The sequence below is a fragment of the Cavia porcellus genome, unplaced genomic scaffold (assembly GCF_034190915.1).
Source record: "Cavia porcellus strain 051 isolate PalLab524CR breed Dunkin Hartley unplaced genomic scaffold, mCavPor4.1 scaffold_19, whole genome shotgun sequence".
Classification (NCBI taxonomy): domain Eukaryota; kingdom Metazoa; phylum Chordata; class Mammalia; order Rodentia; family Caviidae; genus Cavia; species Cavia porcellus.
In genome coordinates, this window is record NW_026947502.1 from 18,120,967 (window position 1) to 18,144,517 (window position 23,551).

General features: G+C 41.3%; 1 protein-coding gene and 1 pseudogene across 1 annotated transcript in view; both read left to right on the top strand.

The window, feature by feature from the left end:
- Positions 1 to 8,527, top strand: part of Hmmr (hyaluronan mediated motility receptor) — a 42,094-nt gene extending 33,567 nt beyond the window's left edge. Inside the window, exon 17 of the mRNA XM_003473323.5 lies at positions 4,967 to 8,527. Coding sequence (XP_003473371.1) covers positions 4,967 to 5,152 — 186 coding nt within the window. The 3' untranslated portion in view covers positions 5,153 to 8,527. The remainder of the gene's footprint in view (positions 1 to 4,966) is intronic.
- LOC111757799 (methionine aminopeptidase 2-like) lies at positions 6,424 to 8,527 on the top strand (annotated as a pseudogene).
- Positions 8,528 to 23,551: the final 15,024 nt, after the last annotated feature.

Below are 23,551 nucleotides of genomic sequence, written 5' to 3' on the forward strand. Positions count from 1 at the left end.
AAATTCTGGAAAGGGTTTATCTGGGCCTTGCTTAATGCTAGAGAGAGAGTAGCTCATATTATCTTTTGCAGGCAGCTTTTTCCATGCTCAAGTAGCTGCTGTTTGAATTTGAGCAAAATGCTGGGTTAAACTCCTTTTGAGCTTCTCTGCATGCATAGGCATCTTCCACTATTAACATATTAAGGTCCCACCCATTGCCGGCTTGTGTATTGTGCCTGGCGGTCCCTTTGCAATTTTTTGTGTATTCTGATTTTTACAAAAGATTATCCCCACCCAATAAAGTCACTCGGGCCAATCTTTGTCAATCTGTAGGTGTAAGCCAGCCAACAGCCAGAGAATTTAAAACAGCAAGAGTAAAAGCAGCTGTAAGGCCACATTGGGCAACCGCTATCTTTAATTCTTTTAAAGCTGCCACTATGAATGGCATATGGGTCCTAATGACTTGTGGAGCTAGCGGCGCGGCGCCCGCACCATCTTGCAGCTGTGCAGCACCATCTTGAGGAGATACATTTGTTTCCATCACCGGAAACGCCATTTTGGGGAGGGGCCCACCCTGTTGTGGCAGAAGTGAGGCAAGCGCCATTTTAGATAGACAGTTGTGGCGGGCCTCGGGTGGTAGGGGCTCAGATGGTGGCGGGCCGCCATCTTGGGGCTTTTTTAACATATTTGACTCACTGGAGGGGCAAGAAGGTTTAGATTTCTCTCCTGAAGGGAGCAATATTGACGAAGTGGAAGCGCGTAAAGCTATTTCACCTTGGGTGATTGTTTTATCAATTTGAGGGTCTCGGCAGCACTGTGTAAGTAGCTCCGAGATTAGGTTCCAGTATGCAAAGGCTGTAACTGGGACCTTTTCAGGGCCAAAGACCCTATAATAATCTTTTAGAGCATCTCCTACTCTTTTCCACCTCTTGGTATCTATAGAGCCCTCTAGGGGGAACCAAGGGCAAACTTTATGGATAAACTGAAAATACTGCCAACAATTCTTTTGTTCTAACCCTTACCCCTCTTGTCATTAATGCCTTGCTAAGGCCTCCCACGAATAATTCATGTTCGCTCAATGCTTGACCCATGTCGGGAAAAGGGGATGTGGTTACTGTTCACTCACCGTGACTCAGGCGGCATGTCGGGCGGTCATATGCACAGGCCTCGGTCCTTGATTCAATTTGCTCTCACTTTGAGCCAGTGTTCTTGAATGGCTCCCTCATTGACTGCCCCGTGCCAGGTAGCCCCCACGCTGGGCGCCACTTGATCCAGCCCGCAGATCAATCCGTGGGGTATATACCTGGAGGGGGAACAGGGATGAATAAAACAGGGCGGGAGATAAAGAGAGATTGAGACAAGTTGAATCCAATCAAGTCTCGTTTATTCAGGAAGTGGTTGCTTCCTTTATAGGCCAAGGGCGGGCTGGTGGGACAAGAAGAGGCTATGGGGTGGTTTCTGATGGGTCATCATCACCTCCGGGTAAGTGATATAAGCAGGAGAGGATTATGGTTAATGTAGGCAGGCACATTATGTGCCTATAGGAGTGAGAGGTGGGGAGGCAGCAATGGGGCTGTCACGCGGCTCCCTACACAAAGTGAGCTCAAGGCCACCCTGAGCTGCATAGTGAGACCCTGTCTCAAAAAGCCAAAAAAAAAGGAGTAGAGGATCTGTAATCTCAGCTAGACAAGAAGTTAAGGTGAGATTATCATAAAGTTCAGGGTCACCCTGGAGAGGGTAGAAGGGGGGTGTGGGTGTGGGTAACAAGTCTACATCTGAAAAAAAATTTTTTAAGTGAGTTGAGAAATGATTCCTCTTTTTTATTATTTGGAATGACTTGTGAATAGTTGTCATTGACTGTATGGTAGAATTCATGGGTGAAGCCTGGATTCTAGGTAGAGCTATTCTCTAGCATGCATGCTGCCCCGCCCCCCAACTCAGACGTGGTCTTTTCTTTGTGGGAATTATTTGATTACTAATTCAATATCTTCACCTAAGACAGTCTTGTTCAGATTGTTTGTTTTGTTGAGTCACTTTTGATAGCTTATATCTTTGCAAAAATTGCCAATTTTATCTAAGTTGTCTAATTTGTTGGTATTAACTGAGAGAAAATTTTTATAATCCTTTAACTTTGTAAGTTCAATAATAATATCACCTCTTTCATTATGATTCTAGTAAAGTGAATTTCTCAAACATTTGATTACACTTCACAGGCCATCTTTGTGCCTGCTTTTTTTCCTGGTATATGTTGTGATTTAGATAATAAAATGGTACCTTCTTCTACAAATTTAATTCATTCCACAATTCTGGAAAAGATGGTGACATTCATTTTCAGGAAAGATGGCCGCACCATCCAATACAGTTGTTTTTTTTGTTTGTTTTTGTTTTTTTTTTTTTTAATTTACCAAACACTTGTTTGCAAACTAAATTGTTCACAAACAAAAGAGTTTATGAACTGAGGTACCACTGTATGTTGTAATAACTCTGGGTGCTTTCATACATTTCTGGGCTGGTTGTTTTTTTGTCTATTTGATGAGTATTAGCTTGATTATCTTAGCATAGTCTGTTCTGCCATCACTGCTATTAGGCTTGAATCTTAAATGTGCCCCTAAGGTTCATGACTTGAAGGCTTGGTCCCTAACCAGTCATACTCCTGGGTAATAGAACCTTTAAAAAGAAGGAACTAAAAAAAAAAAAAAAAAAAAAAAAAGAGGGACCTATATGAGGAAGTGAGGTCACCTGGGATTACCCCTGAAGGGGAGACTCAGGCCCCAGCCCCTTCTCTGTCTCCTTCTTGGCTACTATGAGGTGAACACCGTCATTCCACCATATTCCTCCTGCTGTGATATTCTGCCTTACTGCAAACCTAAAAAAAAAGAGCAAACTAACCATGGACTGAAACTTCGAGCCAAAATAAACCTTTCTTCCTTTAACCTGATTTTCTCAGGTATATTGTTACAGCGACAGAAACCCGTATGAGCACAACCTCTACTTCTGGATAGTTTGCACCTCTGATGTTGCTACTTAGGGAGGTAGAGTCGTGCTTGGTAAGGCTATTTTAGTAGTTACCTTTCTATTTCTAACACAAAATACCCAACCTCTGCAACCTAATGAGGAGAGATTTATTTTGGTATGTATTTCAGAAGTTTTAGTCTTGGTTAGCTTGCAGTTGCTGGAAGCTTCATGAAAGGAAAACTGCTCAACTCATCACAAGCCAGAAAGCACAGCACAGAGGAAGAGCCAGAGAAGGCGTCAAGCAGCAGATATAGTCCCCCAAAGTCGTGCCCCGTAAGCCACTACCTCCACATAGGGCCCATCTCCTGAACACCTGTTGAACCCCAGACTCAATGATTAATCCATCGCTGAAGTGACTGCCTTCACAACAGAGAGGAGGCTCTTAGTCCATTAATGTTGACAATCAGGATTAACCAGCTCATCTGCCTTCCTTTCTAATTTCACTGGTTGCTGGCTCTGCTCTATGTCAATACTGCCCAAGGGGCATACATTGCTCTACAAATTAATTCAGTCAAATTCTTGCTCATATGTAGTAGTTGTATCTGAGATCAAGTGCTTGGTGTTTGTTTGGATTCCAAGAATCCTCCTTCCAGCTGTCTATTATTCCCCAGTTCTCTCCTGTGAACTAGCCAGCCTATATTTCTTTTTTTTTTTTTTTTTTTTTTTTTTTGGCTGTACAGGGGATCGAACTCATGACCTCGCACTTGCCAGGCAGGCACTTATGCCACTGAGCTAAATCCCCAACAGCCAGCCTATATTTTAACACACTTTTGAGTCATCTACATTCCTCTTGCCACACCCACCACTGAACCAGGCTTCAGTGCACCCTTCTGCTTCACCTTCTACAAGTTCTGTGGGAAATGAGGGCAGTTACTTGGGAAGAAATTCAGGCTTCCCATTTTATGGCCTACTTTTCCCTCAGACAGAGTCTCCAGGCTAAGATTCTGGAGCTGCAATTAAGGCAGGACAGAGGCAACTTCTTTCTGTGGCCCTGGAGCTGAGTTCTCGGTGGACCTGTGAGGAAAGGCTAGGGTTCTCTCGGCTGGCCTCTCCTGGCATAGACTTACAACCTCATGAGCCAGAGCCAGGGTGACAAGGGCCCCAGCACGTCCAGCACACTGCCCAAGGCAGAGCTCCTCTTCCACAAGTGGACTGAGTGGACCGAGGGGTCCACCTCTCTCCACTGCATTTGCCCAGGATATAACTGAGTAACTCTGATGTCCCTCTCCTCCTGGGAAGCTGAGGGGTGCTGAAGTCCTGTGCTCTTGACTGCAGAAGCTGGGCATGAGTCTCTCCTAAAAGTAGGGAGGAAGTGAGTTTGGGTTCAAATGCCACAGACTTTTATCTTTCCTATAAAATTTGTATTGCTTTACATTGTCATTCCCAAATGAAAAAAAAAATTTGTAATGCTTTTCTTTAAAAATGCTTCTTTATTTGTTCTTTTGTCTCTTGGACTGGTTTCCACTTTATTATTTTTAGTTTAATCAGGAAACAGGTCAGGGAGTTTCATGCTACTATACCAAAAGCTGATTTTAGCAATTTTTTTTGTTTTGTTTTTGTTGATTTTGATTTTTTGTTTTGTTTTGTTTGTTTTTTAAGACAGAGTCTCACTATGTAGTTTAGGCTGGACTTGAACTCACTATGTAGCCTAGGCTGGCCTCAGACTCAGTGATCCTCCTGCATAAGGCTCTTAAACTTTGGGATTATAGGTGTGAGCCACCATGCCCAGCTCAACAATTAATTTTAAATTGAAATTTTATCAGAAAAATAGCTGTAGAGAGGTGACAAGATTTAAAAGATTATCTCCTTTCACTTATTCAGTAATTTAGTCTTAAAATATGATTGTAATTAGTAGTTTTTGCCATTAGTTATGAGACATAAAACAGCTTTAGAACTTATCTGCAACACTGGTAACATATTTCACCAACATGGTCTTTAATAATTGTTTATTATCCATATTTTTCTCCACTAGGAAGTGTCAAAACTCCGATCTCAGCTTGCTAAAAAGAAACAAAATGAGACAAAACTTCAGGAGGAGCTGAATAAAGTTCTGGGTGTCAAACGCTTTGACCCTTCGAAGGCTTTTCAACATGAATGTAAAGAAAATGTTGACCTCCAGACCCCACTGAGAGAAGGTAAAAAGGCAATCCATGTGTAGAACTGTCATCTTCCTTTGGATTTGCTTTCACAAAGGCGGCTTGCCTGCTGATGATCTGTAAAAATTTGTCAAAACCTTCTGATATGAAAGAAATTCTTCCTGAAATTAATGCTGAAATTGACCTAACAGTGCTGTTTCCAGCTTTCATATTCTGCTATAGATCCAAATTCCTCCTGTCCGTCAAGCCTCCTTCAGATTACATCCTCGTTTTACCTTGTGTGACTCTTTTGCTCCTCCCTTCACCCTGTACCATAAATTATTCCCTATATAAACTTTTATATTATAAACCTAAATGTCTCTTAGATTCTGTTGTGATTTAAGAACTGGTGGTCAACTTAACGCCAGCTGGATTACATCAGCATGGCATTAAGTGAAGATGCTCCACTTGAGGAAAACTGCCAGGATGAATAAGTGGAGAAGAAGGGAGGTGCTGAGGGTTGAGGCGTTAAGGAGGCATTGTGGGTTCTCCTACGAGTTGCTGTCTGAGCTGTTGGTTCTCCTGGAGAAGCTTTGGTCCTCACATTGAGCATTACTTCCTGGCTCTGGAGGGGAAAATATGTGCTGCCTGGTCTCCAGGATGAACTCGTCACACTGCTTCCTGGCACGTACCTGTGCTTGTCAGAGGAGCTCGGGGCCTCTGTGTCGCTGAAGACAGCTGTGATGCCTTTCAAGATAGCCCTGCTATTTGTTGTGAGTGTGACTTCTCGGCTCCAGCACAGAACCCTCATCCCACTGGCACAGCTCCTTCATCCTGCTGGCATAGATTTTCTGGCTTCCACTGCTGACCCTTGGGTCTTCCTGGCACAGATCCGTAAAAGAGACTGGTGTGAGTCCTTCTTGTGGGCTCTGGACCTCCAGTTGGACTCGTGGGTGGCCTTGTCCTGAGCTCTGGGTTTTTATCTAGACTCATGTGGGACATTGCTGTGGGGTTTGGACTCTTGACTAAATAATCTATGTCTTTGGTGTTGCAGATAGATTTCCTGCGTTTTCCTGTGTTAACTTTTGGACCATTATAAAAATATTATAAACTCCATGTCTAATCTTAATTGTTCTCTGTGTACAACCCCTGACTACAACAGATTCTTAATTTGAAAAATTTTCTTTTTTTTTTTTTAACTAAAGACTGAGTGCTCCAATGAAGAATTTTCTTATTTGAAATATTTTCTTATTTGAAGTTTTAGAGAAGTAAATTTTCTTTTTTGACTGAATTTCTGTATCTCACAGTAAATCCAAATTGACTAAACTAGTAAATAAAGGGAAAATATACAATAATGTTGCAGAATGTAAGCACTGCCTCATCTGCACTGCCCTGAAGGCGGTGATGGAGACCCGGGCCTTCACAGCTCTCCCTCCTTCATTGAGCTTTCGTGGACATCACAGTACACACGGAGGAGATGACAACTTCAGGGAGCCACCTAAATGTACCCAGATGACACGAAAGAGGGTGCTGCCTCTAACAGTCAAGAAAGCAGCCAAGAAGAGGACAGAAGAAGGGTAAAGGAGGTGTTACAGGGAAGCAAGAACCTCATAAAGACTCGGGCCTTGGTGGTGACTTAGCAAAACAGTTGAAAATGCAAGCACTGGAAGAGAAAGAAAGAGATAATGATGGTGATGGTGCTGGACAGAAGAAACAGAGAGAGTCTTAAGTTCAAACTGAGCCTCCTGGGGTTCTGCTGTGTAACCTGTATCCTAATGGTGTATTCCCCAAAGAACAGGAATGTGAGCATCCACCCTCACAAGACCTTCGAACAGCTTCTCAGAGAACTACAGGTGAAGGAAATAAAGCATTAGATCAGGCTAGTGAAGAGATCTAAAATCTAAAATCTAAAATGATTTTCGAGAATCTGAGAAGGCACGTCAACAAGTTAGAAAATGCATCCTGAGCTAGATCAAGCCTGGGATGATGATGATGATGATGACAACGATGACAGAAATCCGTGAGAAGCTGAAAGACTTCCTGCCGAAGCATAGGCCTGGCCGTTCCCACTGGGTATTCCCTCGGAACTGTGCTGCCCACTGTCCTCCCAGTGCAGCTTACACAGCAGTGTTACGGTGCAATGACATCTTTAAGATGCTTTCACACGTAGAAGTGGTAGCATTATTGCCTGTTCTTTTACTGTCACTTTTAATCCCAAATATGATACGTTATTGAAAGCCATGAAAAATGCCACTTATATTGGAATAACTCATTGGCATTATTTCACTATGTGATGTTGGTGAGGCCATCCAGGAAGTTGTGAAATCCTAAGTAGAAATAAATGAGAAGACTTATCAGGTGAAGCCAATCCATACTCTGAATGAACACATGGGGAAGAATATGCAAATCATGAAGGGTGGAGAGGCAGTGAGAATGGGGGAAGGAGAAACATATGTCACTGAAACGTTTGGTAGTACAGAACGTGTTCATGATGCCCAGGAGAAGGCATTGTTCAGGATCACATGCAGTGTTCACGTTACTGAAAAATTCCGATGGTGACATGTGCCAGTTAGTGTTCTAGGAATGAAACACTTCTTAAGTATCATCAGTGGAAACTTTGGCGCTCCTGCCTTCTGCCGCAATGGTCAGGTTGCCTGGGAAAAAGTAAATAATTGATGGTGCTGTGGAATCTGTGACGTAGGTGTTGTAGATCGATGTCCACCACACAGTGACATTAAAGGATCCTACACAGCTCAGTTCGAACATACCATTCTGCTGTGTCCAATCTGTAAAGAAGTTGTCAGCAAAGCAGAGGGCTGTTAAACTTAGTCCAAGCCACCTCAACGTCTTTGTTTTCTAAGCTCCATTAGAAGGCATTGTACCAGAAGTAACTTACAGGGGGCTGGGGATTTAGCTCAGCGGCATAAGCACCTGCCTTGTAAGCAGGCGGTAGTGAGTTCAATCCCCGGTTCCGATAAAAATGAAAAAGACAAAATAAATAAAATTTTTAAAAAAGAATTAACTTACAACATGCTGTCTGTTGTAACAGTAGACCTATATGATATTTTGGCTCATGTTTAAAAGAAGTTGGTTTTGATCAAAGGCATAACATTTATTTAATCAAGGAAAACTTTTAGGACTTTCAAATGCTAACTTTCTCCTCATGTAGGAAATGCTAAAAAGTTCAAACAATGAATGACTGATGTTTTGTTTGGAACACCTTATTGTATTTATATTGCCATATTCTTATGAATGCTTGGAATGGTGAGTTATATCTACTTCTGCACGTGTGCCCTCTGGTATTCCCTTTTAACTTCTTGAAATCCACTTTCTAAAAAATAAAGACATTTTCAAATCTAAAAGAGCCAATATTGCTGATGTTTATAAGGATACTTTATAACATATTTAACTACCTATCCTTAGGTATATCAAATAAAGTTCAACTTTTTTTACCAAAATATCTTTTGATATTTTATTTTCAGTTGTTAAGAATCTGCTTAGTAAAAAAAAAAAATTATAATAACCTGCTTAGTACCTTTTTCCTCTCCTGAACATTTTAACTGATTTTCACATTGCCAGTACATACCATCATATCGACATTTCTATAAAAGTTACCATGAGATGATCCCAGTTTTATGGAGGACTTCTCTACTCTGAAAAAGATTAAAAAGGATACAGTACCTTTTCTTGTTCTTACCTCTATTTTGATTTAAAATCATGTTGTTTCTGTGCTACCCATCATCCCTCTAATTGTCCAGTTCAAATAAGAAATAAGGACAGGCTTAACTCCATAATAACCTCATTATCTTTTATCAAAGTCATTGAGTTTTTTAAATAATCTTTACATTTCTAGGCTGTATTCTAGTTCTAAATTAAAATATGTAGTTTGGCCTATAAACCTGCATTTTTAGTAACCTGTCTTATTCTTAGATACACTAAAAATCTGAGAAAGTCTTCATGTAACTTTATAGAATTTGTTATCTGCTTGTTTACTACAGTTAATATAGTAAACAATTATAGTAAGTCATTTATGCAATTTTTAAATTATTCTATGAACTTACATTAAAGCTTTTATTTAAAAAGCATTTATTGTCTCTAACCTCTTCACACTCATTTTTTTTTGCACAATCACACACAGTCTAGTTTAGACAATAGTAATTCTCTCTCTAGTGTACTGTATCTGATTTGCACAGCTGATATATAGCGTGACTCAGATCTAAGATGGCCCCTCAAAGTCTCCTGTGTTTAGCAGGAGGGGTTTTGGAAGGTGATTGGATCATGGGGTGTTACACTTACTGGTAGGTTAATCCACTGTGAGTTTGTAGCTGATGTGTTGTTAGGCCGTGAGGCCTGGTTGGAGGATGTGTGTCATGGCAGGTGTAACCTAGAAACTTGTATTGCTGGCTCCTACTCTCTCTGCTTCTGTCCCCTGTGATGTGAGCAGCTTTTCGCTACTGCATCCTTCCACCTTGCTGATTCTGCCTTGGAGATGACAGCCATGACCTGAATGAACTCTTGGAAACTGTGAGCCAAATACATTTCTCCTCCTTTAGGTCACACATGTCAGGTATCTTGTCCCAGTGTCACAGTATGCAGCCATGGCTGCATAGAGGATGAAGATTACTCAGAGACTCAGGGGCTGCTTCTTTTTTTTTTTTTTTTTTTTTTTAATTTTATTTAAGAGGAAAAAGAGAAAAACACAAAACAAAACAAAGCGGTGAAAGGGTACACGTAATACAGAACTACAAGAAAAAAAAAAAAACATAACAGTAAGAAATCACCTGTTAATAGATTACATATTATCATCTTGAAAATAGTTGCTCAAATCATAGTATCAAAGAATACAAAGTGGACATTCAAACAGAGAGACTGCAAACAGCTGTGTTCAATGATCCAAAAACATTAATATAATCAGCTATTTAACACCCCTAAACACACTTGCTATTATATCCGTTAGAGATCTTTTTTTCCCCTCTCTTTTTTACAACAAAATTTACACATTTTGGATTTTGTTACTCCTTAGTTCTTATTACTTTTTTGGGGGGGAGAGAGTATAGTCAAATATGGCAAAACAAAGCTGTCAGTCAAAAACCAAGGATAGACATAGCACATGATGTAGAACAGAGTAAATAAGTCCTGTAATGTTTACAATGCCTAAGTTTTATTGGTCTTGTTCTCTACTGTTTTGTCCAACTTTATAATATCTAATGAGATAGACAATTCTTTTTAAGGAAACAGGGACTGCTTCTTGAGCATAAGAAAACCTCAGAGAGTCTAGGGCCATACCACCCTGAATGCGCCCGATCTCATCTGATCTTGGAAGCTAGGCAGGGTCGGGCCTGGTTAGTACTTGGATGGGAGAAAACCTCAGAGAAATCGCAAGCAGCTGAGCCCACTGTAGTTATTTATTCATATCTCAAGGCCGTGAGAACAGAGATTCAGAAGAAAAGCATTCTGAAGCATACTGTATAGGTTTTGTAGGGGCCAGGGCCAGAATGGGACGGTTCGTTACATGAAACAAATCAACCTAATTTAGGCAATCTTATCAGAGCAGAGGGAACACAGTGGCCAAAGCAAACAGCTCTGACAGTAACTTGCTCTTAATTCCCCAGCTGACCTGCAGATTTTGCTCTGAACTCTAAGCATGCATTGCAGGAACATGGGAACCATCATTCCCCTTCCTCAGTGCACTCAGGTCCCACACTTCTTTAACCAGCATCTCCCCACATCCCAGTGATAACAAAGTGACTAATGCAATATGTAGTTAGACTGTTGCAGTCAAAATAGCTTTCTGAAATAAATAATTTCATTAAATCTTAATACTTGCTTGAGTTTTACAGTGAATATTTGAATTAACTTCAGAAGAAATGTAGAAACTAGTGATATTTTCCAGCAAAATTAAATGGATCAAAACTGCTTTTAGCCAAGCAGAAGTAACTGCAGAGTAGATAGGCAAGGTACACTGCTCAATCTCTGCCAGCTGAGGGGATTTCCTTTCACCACTGTCTTGCAGGGATACCCCCGAAGGATACCATAGTACTACAGCTGCGCACTTCAGGGTGGTGGCTGTATACCATGTAGAAGCTTCTACTCTAAGCTCATGCTTCTAGCAACCAATGATAGGAAGCTCCATGTAAGACAAGAGGGTCAGACCGGCAGAGAGGGGCCAGATAGCTAGAATTGGAACTATGAGCATTTAGGCTACTGCGTGTAGCTCACTCATGTCTTCATGGCCTGCTTGGGCTCAGTCACATACATGCCACTTCCGTTTAATGATGGAGTGCTATTGTGCACATCCAGCTTTGTAGCTTGGTCCATCAGACAGCACCCAGCTCATGAGTGGCAGCTCAGGCCACATGATAACAAGGTGGTCCTAGGTGAAGTATAAAGTGTTTACGAAGACATAGTAAGCTGAAAACTGCGACTCAGAAAAGATTATCTGCAAAGGGTGGCAGGTTTTGCATCAAACTCCTAAGGGTCTATCCTGTGATTCCCTTAGGGGGTCTGGGAACAGATCCAAAAGGCAGAACAGGAGACTTCACGGCAGAGCTTTCTTCTATTCTGGACACCACTCAAAATTAGCAACTTTTTGGGTCACTCAGTGCAAATGAGAATGACAAAATCAATGAATGCATGGCCTCCAGAATCCAAAGGGGACTACTACGCACTGCATCTTGGTTGTAGGAGGGGAAAGATATAACCACCTACCCTTTACCTTAGAAGTTGTATCAGCATGCCCTTTATCATCCAACCCTTAGAAATTTTACTGAAGTCAGAGGCCCTTGAACTTTGGTCAGATTTATTTCTGATCTTCTGGCATTGCAAATGTCTTACCAGTATGTCTAGAGTATATGCCACTTCTCAGTGAGTCCAGTCAGCATGTCACTGATGTCATGGACATTGATGTCTTGCAGAAGGAAAAGGCAATCAAGGTCACTGAGTGCTAAATTATGACAGACAAATCTATGAAAGTTGGTATACCCTCTGAGATAGGGCACTAAAGTTGTATTGCTGGCCTTGCAAACTCCTGTTGGGCAATTCCTTATAAACATGGAGAAAATGCATTTTTTCAGATGGATATTTGCAAACCAGCTATCAGGGGCTGTGTTCATTTACTTAACCAGTGAAAGCACATCTGTAATTGGAGTTGGCACATAGTCATTAACCAAGATCCACCTATTTTCTGTATAGGTTTCATGGGTCAGTTGAGTGGGGATGTGGTGAGAGTTACCACTCCTGCATTTTTCAAGTACTTTTCCAGGTTAGTAACATGGGTTACAAAACTCTTACATGCTAGCCAGCTGTGATCAACCACAGCTCTTGGACATCCGCACAGCCTGGAAGGAAAATAACTGATAGCTTAACAGTGTACTTGGGCTGGGGATTTAGCTCAGCGGCATAAGCGTCTGTCATGAGTTCAATCCCCGGTACAGATAAAAAGGAAAAAGCCAAAAAAAAATTTTTTTTAGTGCATTTGTAGCTCATAATAATTGCATTTTCCACAAGGAGTTGACATATGTACAAAGCATCTTAGTCCTTTTTACATCCCCTTCTCCCCCTTTCCATTCATGCTACATGTTCCCTACCCTCCCACCCCATCTACCCCTTGTCTTTTTCTCTTATTGGCTTTTATTTTCGTCCTTGTTTATATTTTGGGAATTTATTTTTTTGTACCATGGGTTGAACTCATGACTTTGTGCTTGCCAGACAGTCACTTGTGCCATTGAGCTATATCCCAAGCCCTATTTTGGGATTCTCATATAAGAGAAATGATGCAATATGTAAGCTTGTGTGTCTGGCTTTTTCAGACCAGAGTCTCAAGGTGCATTCATTTTCTACAAATGACTCAGGTTTATCCGTCATGGCAGAGTAGTACTCCACTGCATGCAAATACCATATTTTCTTTACTCATTCATCTGTCCTAAGATTAAAGGTGGTATATTATTTGTTCTTACAGTATGTCAGTATCCATTTTGTCTTGGATGGAATTACTGTTGATTTACTTGTTTGCCAGGGTTGTACAGTTGTTGCTCTTAATAGCTGTTCTCTACAGGCAGAAATAATAGCAGAAAATCACTGGGGAAGCTTTTAGGGAATAAATTACATATACAGATACTGAGGAAGAATTACAGGTAAGACATACAGAAACATACAGAACCCCAAATAGCCACTATTAAAAGAGAACCTCTCCACATCATCATAACCAGAAGTTCAACACAGGGGCAGACTCTAAAAATAGAAATTCCATTTGACCTCGCTATAAGCCTTCAACATATCTTCTTGAAAGAGCTAAAGTCGTCATATTAGTTTTACATTCAAACCCGTGTTTGTAGGAGCACAACTCATAATAGATAAATCTTGGAAGCAGTCTGTATATTCTGTAGAAACATTCTTTTTTTTTTTAATTTTATTTAAGGAGAAAAAAGAAAAAAAACAGAAAAAGGGTACAAGTTATACAGACTTTCAGAAAAAATAAACAGTAGGAAATCATCAGCTAATTACATATTGTCATCTTAGAAATACTTGTTGAAGTTACAAAATTAAAGCATATAGAGGGGACTTTCAAACAGTGAGACTGCAAACAATCTTGTTCAATGATCCAACAAAACTCAGTAACATGGTTATCTATCTTATACACTTAAATATATATGCAGTTATATCTTTTAGAGAACTTTCTTTTGTACAATGACAGTTACACATTTTGGGTTTTATTACTCCCACAGTTCTTATTACTTTTTTTTTTTTTGTCTTTTTCCTTTTTATCGGTACCAGTGATCGAACTCACGACTGCCTGCTTGCAAGGCATGCACTTATGCCGCTGAGCTACATCCCCAGCCCTATTTTTTTTTTTTGAAGAAAGTAAAACCAAATGTGACATACCAGGACAGAGTCAGTCAAATCAAAAGGATGGACATAATACATAATGTAAAAACAAAATACAAGGTGATCAACAATGGTTACCATACTGCCTCTTGCTATCTTAAGAATTGCCTAAATCATCAATTATAATAAAATTGAACAAAACAGTAAAGAATAAGACCAATAAAACCAAAACATTGGAGACATTAGAGGATTTCAAAAGAAGATAATAGTCGGGGCTGGGGATTTAGCTCAGCGGCATAAGCGCCTGGCTTGCAAGCAGGCACTCGTGAGTTCGATCCCTGGTACCGATAAAAATGAAAAAGACAAAAAAAAAGAAGATAGTAGTCAACCAGAATGGGCATCACAATGAATCTTATTGTCTTCATAGTTGTTGCCTATACTTTCAAACTTGGTACTATCAAGCATAACAGAATAGAGGGAAATCAGTCAAAACAAGATGGTGAGAGCAATACAGAGTTTCAAATCAAGTTAATAGGAAATCAAAGTGGGTTACTATAATATATCCTGCTATTTTTATTTATTTTTCCCTTAATTAAAAGGATAAAAATGAAAAAGTAGATAATGAAAAGGAGATTGAGATTTTAAAAAAGAGGGCATAACAACAAAACAGCGCAGGTCAAAACATAGCCATTTAAGCAAAATAGTGTTTCACCACAAGATAATCTCGACATAATAGTAGTTACCATAGTGTCTCTTCCCTTAAAATCTTTGGGTATAACTTCGTATACTGTAGCATCAAACGTATCAAGACAATGTAAAACTGTTCAAGAGAATGACAGTATTACAGGGTATTTAGAATCAACTAACAGAAAATGAACAATGGTTTCTGTATAATCTCCTTGTCTATAAAAGTTTTTGTTTATATTATCACATATAATAAAATCCAATAAGATACAACACGTTAAAACCGATGGAGACAGAAGAACAAAAGCTTGATGGGACTTCAAAACAAGAGGATATTAAATCAGCACTACCTATTATGATGTCTTGTTTTCTCCAAAATGGCTGTTCCTACCATCCAACCTTCTCTGCCTCATTTCTGTTGAGCTCTTTTTCTGTCATTAGCTGTCAGTTTGTCCTCTTCATTTTGCTTTCTGCTCCATTCATTTTGGCCGCTCTGCCACTGTTTCTGGAATCTTGGTATTTTTCATTTTTAGAATATCCTGCAGTAATCTCTGTAGAGTTGAATTGGTCATTGCAAATTCCCCTAGTTCCTCTTTATCCTGGAAGCACCTTGTTTTTCCATCAATTCCTAGGGACAGTTGTGCAGGATATATCAATCTTGGCTGGAGGTTATTATCTTTCAAAGCTTGAATTATTTCCCCCCACACTCTTCGTGATTTGATGGTTTGTGCCGAGAAGTCTGCTGTAATTCTGATGGGTGTTCCCTTGTAAGTGATCTGTTTCTTGTCTTTGACTGCTTTTAATATTCTGTTCTTATATTGGATTTCTGGAATTTTGATTATTATATGCCTGGGTGTAGCTCTGTTTGGGTTGTAGGTGGCTGGGGTCCTGTATGCCTCATACATCTGAGTATCTTTACCTTTTGCTAAATTAGGGAAATTCTCTTGGATTATTTCTGTGAATAGCTTTTGAAGTTCATTTGTTTGAGTCCCTACTTCTTCTTTTTTATGTTCTTAATTCTTAAGTTATGGACCCTCTTATCATCTTCTAGTCTTTGTATTATGTATGCTGTTTGTTTTCTTGTTATTTTTAAGAAGTTTTTCATTTCATGCTCCCACCTTACAAATCTGTCCTCCAATTCTGATAATCTATCCTTAGTTTCTTTCAAGCTGTTATGCCAGCTTTCAATAGAGTTTTTAGTTTCCTGGTAATCTCTTTGAACCTGCTTCACGTATTCTATGTTTTCTCTATTTTCTCCATCTCTCTATTTTCTCTGCCATGTTCTCCCCTTTTTTCTGTTCTTCCATTCCACCATGTTTTTTTGGGGGGGGGGCGGTGCTTAGCATTTCTGTAACTATTCTACTTATTTCTTGCTTTATTTCATTAAATACTTCATTTTTGAACTCATCTATGAGGCTCCGGAGATACCACTTTATGTCTATAGGTGTCGTGTTTGATATTGCATATTTTCTGTCTTCATTCTCTTTTGCATTTCCCTTTCCTGGATCAGTGTTCTCAGGATTGGGGACTGAGGACCCTTTCTTTTTTTTTAAATTTAAATTTTTTTTTTTTTTTTGGTCTTTTTCATTTTCATTTTTATCGGTACCAGGGATCGAACTCACGACTGCCTGCTTGCAAGGCAGGCGCTTATGCCGCTGAGCTAAACCCCCAGCCCTGAGGACCCTTTCTTGTTGCTCCCTTTTCCCATACTTTTTGTTCCTTCCATACAAGCGTATGTAGGAGCCCCAGGGTTGTTTTTTTGTTTGTTTGTTTGTTTGTTTGTTTTCTCTTTGTCTGTTACAGTTTGTTTGAATCCACCAGTTAAGTGTTCCTGCCCACTGCAGTGTACTAGGGAGACACGGACCTGGGCAGCCTCTGCTGGGTCTGCCCCTCCAGGTCAACCTACTGAATGCTTCACTGCTAGGGTGCGCCGCCAGGCACAGGGACCTGATTTGGGCTAGCCTACTGGATCTTATTCCGCAGTGTCACCAGGCCAAGCGCTACCCACCACTCCCACTTGAGAGGAGAATATATGACTAAAGTCACTGCAGGGCCCTGTTCCGGCTAGTCTGCTCATTCCCAGAATGTCCTCTGTTGGAGCCTCCTAGTCTATGAAAGGGTCCCCATTTCTCTCACTCACCACAGGTCGATGCAGGGCTCCCTGCCAGTCCCGCTCTCAACACCGTTTGGTTCGTCGATTCCAGCTTTCAGAGCTTTTGTGAATCTCTCTCCCTGCCGTTCGGATTGGGACGCAGTATCGGCAGCAGGAAATTCAAATTGCGGCTTCCAATGGCGAGGTATCCAGCTTCCGCACTGAGATTTTATCTGTTCCTATTATAGCATCAGGATTGCATTTCCAGTTGGTTTCTCTCAGCTTTGTTCGTTCCTGGGTCGGCAGGGTACATCTCCCCTCATGTAGAACTCCTCACATGGCATCACTCCTAGATTCTAAACTGGTAATCTCAGAGAGCCTCCATGGCTGCTGTTATTTGTCCACCATGTTCTCCCGGAAGTCCCTGTAGAAACATTCTTGATGCCAAAATCCACATTAGAGTTTACCAAAAAAACAGAACCAGTAGGTGATATATGGACATGGCAATTTACTATGAAGAACTGATTCAGAGGATTACAAGTGCTGGGAAAACCTACAACCTGCCATACATAAACTGTAGAAGCAGGAAAGTTGATGGTGCAAACCAGTGGCCCAAGACTGAAGGCCTGAGAACCAGGGAGGCATGAGTCTGGATGGAAAACACCCATGTTGTAGCCAATTTTTTCTTTTTAAGTTGCTATTCAACAATTCCTTATGCAACTGCCTATGGAGGTGCATATCTGTAATCCAGCAAGGGGAGGCTGAAACAGAGCATCACAAATTCAAGCCCAGCTTCAGCAACTTAGTGAGCTTCCATCTCAAAATAAAAAATTAAAGAAATGGACTAGGGATATAGCTAGGCCTGGAAGCCCTGGGTTCAGTCCCCAGTAAGCCCATTTTCACCCTAAATTCCTTATACAACATGGGAATCAGCACTTTATCTCTCATGTGTTTCAGATGTTTCCTCCGATTTTGGCTTTTGACTTGGTTAATTATTATTGTTATTATGTAATTATAAAAATAATTTGTGGGGCTGGGGATTTAGCTCAGTGGCATAAGCGCCTGCCTTGCAAGGGTGTGATCATGAGTTCGATCCCTGGTACTGGTAAAAATACAAAAATACAAAAAAAGAAAAGAAAAAAAAATAATTTGTATAGTCTATTGATAGATTCTTTTTGGCTTCTAAATTTCATGATATATACATCAAACACTTCCATACACCAGGATTACTTTATACTTTTTTGAGGTGGGGGATTGAGACACAGCCTCACTGTGCATTTCAGGTTGGCCTTGAACTTGTTATGTAGCCCAGGCTTGGCCTCCAACTCAGGGTGAACCTCCACATGAACCGCCTGAGTACTGGGACTGGGGATTACAAATGTGTGCCACCACCCCTGACTCTGCTTTTGTATTTTCTTCAGTACTTCAGGGAATGCTGAAATAAGGGATCTTGGTTACTTTTCTTTCATTGCTGGGACAGAATACCTAATACCCAACATGAAGGGAGGGAAGGTTTATTAGCTTAGGGTTTTAGGAGGTTTCAATCCATATTCAACTGGTTCCAAGGCAGGGTGGTGTGGCTGAAGGGCAACCATCATGGCAGCAGGTAGCAACAAGGGTGAAAAGGACAAAAGGGAAGTCAGTGCCTCCTTCCTGATAGGGTTTTTGGCACAGTAAAGGAGAGAGAATATAAAGTAAAAATGGCCTTTATTCTAAGAACATGGAGAGAAAGCCCATAGTCACTGGGAGTCTGGCTTTTCATGTGGACATGTGGTGTGGGGGACATACATCTAGCTTTTGTCTGGGGTGGTGCCTAAAGGTGGCATCGCTGAATGACCAGGAGCTGACTGGAACTTACCACAGGTAAGTTGCCTAGGGGCAGGGAAAATGACCTCAAGGTAAATGTTCCTTGGTCCCGCCTCCCACTATTATAATGTCCTATCTAGGGCAAAATCCTTTCATTCCCATCTTTTTATTGTTAGAAAAAGAGCCAAGTCTCTCTCTCTCTCTCTCTCTCTCTCTCTCTCTCTCTCTCTCTCTCACTAATTCCTGCTGAAAGGGGGCACCATATTGGGGTTTAGAAGGTTGATGGGATGAAGCTTGATGCCCATGCAGAAGCTGGTGCCAGGTGTTTCAGCCAAGACAACTTTATCACTGTGAATGCCTGCACTTTAGACTGGAAAAACAAAAAGACAAGGTGCTATGAGGAGGCAGGCCACTATCATATTTAAGGACCCAGGAGAGGTAGAAGCAAAGTTGCCTTTGATTTAGATATGTCATTTTATCAGGACCACAGTGAGGTAGAATCATTACCACAGCACGGTAGAATTCTGAAAAATAAGTGTGAGGTTAGGAGGAGCAAAGTTATGAGAGGTGATTATTCCCCCATCCGAAAGGGTAGAAGTTAAGAGTGTAGGTAGGTAGGGCTTGTCTCTGGTCCATGAGTTGAGCTGGAAAGAATAAGAGGGATGGGGATGGCCATGGCTGTGTCACCATAAGGAAGGTGAGAGCCAAGGCCTTTAGGAATCTCACATTTGACTAAACAGCTGAGGGTAGAGAGAACTCAGACAGTTGTCACATAGAACAATATGAAGATGATCTTACGCATTATATAGGAGTCTTTAGGAAAGACTGTTGAGAGTCCTGCTGTAAAAAGGATAATTAATAGAATGTAAGAAATTGGATTGGAATTGGAACCAAATTGGATAACAAAACATGACTTAGCCTGAAAGTTGTGGCTGTGAGGCCTTGGTGAAAGAGATAGGTGGGCATAGGATGGTTCGATTTAGGGCTGGGAGGGCACCACTTGAGTGATTTGGAACCAGGATGGGAGTCCAGCAACTTTGACCACTGTAGGGGCTGCCAAGAAGACCAGGTATGGGCCGCTCCACCTTGGTTGTAGTCCTTGGGATGATTTCCTGTAACAGGACTTTAGTAAGTATATAAGTACTAATAAATGTTTGGGAACTATAGGATTGTGGGGAACACAAGGAAAAATTGAAGGATCCCTGAGATGAATTAAAATAGGCATGGCATGGATAGCGCTGGTGGGATTGGAGGTATCTCAAACTGTGGGATTGAACAGAGAAGAAGGGAGTCTAGAACCTGCATGGAATAGGCCCTGTCTGCAAAGGCTCATAGGTTGGCCATCAATACCCACTATAGAGAGTGAGGACATAATACAGCAGCCTGAAAGCTCAGGAAGAACACTATACATGGCCTCTATGTCCAAAAGTATAGAGAATGTCTTACCTGAGATCTCCAGTGGGACTTGGGGCTCTAAGAAGGATACCTTAATGGAGGGCTATGGGCCCCTGAACCCCATCAGTCTTCAGCAGCAAGTCCAAGAAGATCAGTCAGTGATGAATCTGGTGGTGATGGAGTCTCCAGTGAGTACAAGGAGTTAGAGGATGGCTTACATGCTCTCTGCCAGCTAGGACAGTTGCTCTTCCAGTGGCCCTTGAGGTAGCAATAGGGACAAAGCCCCAAAGAACACAAGGACTGGGGCAGTATCTTGCCTGAAGTCCTTCTTTAATGTATTTGAAGCATGGTCCAGGAGGGGCTCACACAGCTCTACCTTATGTCAGTTTACCTGTCTCAGAGCTCCAAGTGTCACTGCTAAAAGATCAGATTGTTATTTATTATCTCTGTTGTTGAAAACATGAAAAGCCATATTAAGAAAGTCTCCCTGTGGGGTTTGAAGGCCACATTTAGCCTTTTGCCTTGGGATCTGGCCCACAGTTGAAGTTATCTGTCTCTTCCACAGTCACAAGACATCTGGTTTTTATCTTAGGTAGGTATACAGCTTTAAGTCTAAAGGAGACAAAGGCAAAGAATCAATTAAGTATGCAGGAATCAAATAATACAATCAACAGGGTATTTATGATTATAACTTTAGCGATGGCTTTCCATAGGAGGATAAGGTCCAGGGAATTTTAGAAACTGACCTGTCATTCATTTGTCATATACACATTTAGGTTTTACAATGTATAATATCTCTTATGCTGTTAGAATGTCTAATGCCATCTGATTTTTGGAGGATGGCCTGTTTTATTAATTTTACCTTTTTATTTAGAAGAGAGGTCAGTTGCAGTGTCATTAAAACACCAGTTGAGTGTAGTTAATTATGGCCCCAATATGCCTGGCACCCACTAGTTGTTGGAGGGCTGAGCCAGGGCTGGCAGACAGGCTGGGAAAGGCTCAGACCTGGCCCCTGCCCCAGCCTCTGTGCCAGTCTCATTGCTCCATTGGCCCCTGCATCATATAACCTTTTTTTCTGGAAAAGATCTGGTGGATCCCAGCAAAAGGAATCCAAAAGGAATTTATAATTATCTCTTAATTTTAGTTGTTGAACATCCAGAAAATTGATAACAGTACAGTGCAGTACAGGCAGTAAGCTTAACATAGAACATTAAGTGGCTGTTAACCATGGGTGTTTTAGCATTTGAGCACTGAAGAAATTTTTGACATTGTTTATACTGTTTACTATTTAAGCATCTCTAAGCATATGTCTAGAGCTGAAAGAAATACCTGTCATCATACATTATATAAATTTTTGTTTAAAAATTATTATTTGACTGGTGACCCCATGTTGGTCTGATTTGAATCTCCTGGCTGGAACACAAGAAAAAGGCAGCAGAAACAATCCAAATTTTATATTTGAAAGCATGAATATACCACCAGATTAGCAACAATGAATTTGTCTTAGTCATATGAACTTTAGTTGAGGTGTCTCCCATAAGGCTATGGAGACATTGAGTCCTCCAATTAATGAACAAGACCTGGTTAAAATTACCAGGTGGACACTTTCTTGTTTATCAATTTAAGTCCTGTCCAATGTTTCCTCACCCCAAGAGATTTTGTTTAACCAATTTTAACATCATTTTGACCAGCTGGCAAACTAGATGGAAGCATGTTTTTTTTTTTTTTAAATCTATAACCCAAATAATCCTTGATTAAATGGTTTGAAAATACAAAAGAAGAAAAAAGATTGTTGAACTCAAATAAAAAGGAACAGCTGTGTATAGAGCAGGCAAATGGACAGACATGGACAGGTGATCTGTACGTCATAAACAGACTGAACAAACACACAACAGATATATAGACTGACAATCATCTTATAAAATTAGAGCACACTCAAATATATTTGGCCAATTTGAACTATAATCAATTTATAGAGATCTCTTGAAATAAGAATACCAGAAAAGGAACCTTTATGGCTAATCTGAGATAGCTCAGAATGTTAAAAAAGGAATGTAATTTTTTTGGACCACCCTGTTCCTAAAGCAGAAGCAGAGAGCCTCAATGCTGAGAAGGCTGTGGAGTAGATGGCCATTGAGCAGCCAACCATCCAGCAGGCATGTGTGGGAAATTACCTGATGACTAGCTATAAAGTGGCCCCTCCTCACCATGAGACAAGGAAACACAGACTGCTGGTATGTCCATGTGCTCCATAGGGACCCAGCCACTGCCTATGCCACAGTGAGTCATCATATGGGTGGTCACACAAGGAGCCACAAGGGGGCAGCCATTGACCGTGAGAACTGTCCCAAGATGGTGGCCCTCTGTCATGTGGAAGAGGGCTATGAGATGGGAGCTGTCCTTCATGCCAACTGCAGCAACCATGTGGCCCCCGAGAAGGCTGGAACGCCCGAGACTGAGTATAGTGAGCTGGCAGAGAAAAAGGCAACACAGGGGAAGGAGACAACGAACCCTCAGACAGGACAGACAGCTCAGGCAGTGGGGAGTAAGAAGTTGGAGCCTGGGGAGACATGCTAGGGGAGAGATCGGAGAGGAATTAGAGACCCTAGGGGAGGGAGGAGGAGAGGACCACATGGCGGTTACAGAAACCTTTGGCTGAGAAGGCTGCAGGGTTTGATCCCGGGGATGGGGAGGGTTAAAAATAGGGGACATGTCATCTAAGGGATCTTGAGGGCAAGAGGGGAAAGTTTGTGGTGCTAGCTAAAAATATTTGAACAGATGTACATGATCTAATGAGAGAAGAGCATGTTCTTAGGGTAAGGAAAGCCTGTACATACAGAATTTCTGCTAACTTGTTGCCAGTGTAACAAAAGTAATTGTTTAATTCTTACGGTTTTCTTTAGGCCAAGGGTGCCAAGGTTACGAAATAGGCACCCCAGAGGTGTGTTTTTTGGGGAGAGGAAAAAGCATTTCCCATGACCGAATTAAAAATGAGCCAAAAACCAGACTATGGCTAACCAGAAAAAAAGGTTGTCACCTATTTTTGGACGCACAGTTAAAGGAACAGTTCCAACTCGTGCCTATTGGCTGTCACCAAAAGGCATGGGTGGAATCCCAGAGGACCACAGTAATGGCTCTGCCTCAGACTGTCCAAGAAACATGAGAGCCACTACCCCAGTCCAGGAACGGAATGGGTAATCCAGCATGAGCCCGGCCCACGGTCACGAAGTAACTCTCAGATGGAGGTTGGCTCACCTGAGGTAAATGAATTAGGCTGGTGTTGTATACAGGCCGATGGTGACAAGTTGAGCAGCTCCCATGTGTTGAGAAATGAGGAATTAATCCAGGACATGGTCCAGTTCGTGAATCCACAGAGGGCTCAAACTGGGAGGGCTCCAGGAGTCATTCACACTGCTGTTCCCGGTCGGGGAACCAACTGATAGGATTTTCAGTGGGGTAAGGAAGAGAGAATATAAAGTAAAAATGGCTTTTATTCTAAGAACGCAGAGAGAGACCCCATGACCTCTGGGGGTCTGGCTTTCTCGGCTGGACACGTGGTGTGAGGGGCATACATAGAGATTTTGTCTGGGATAGTTTCTAATGGTGGCATCGCTGATGCACAAATAGCTGACTGGAACTCTTTTCAAGCTAGGGGCAGGGAAAATGACCTCAAGGTAAACGC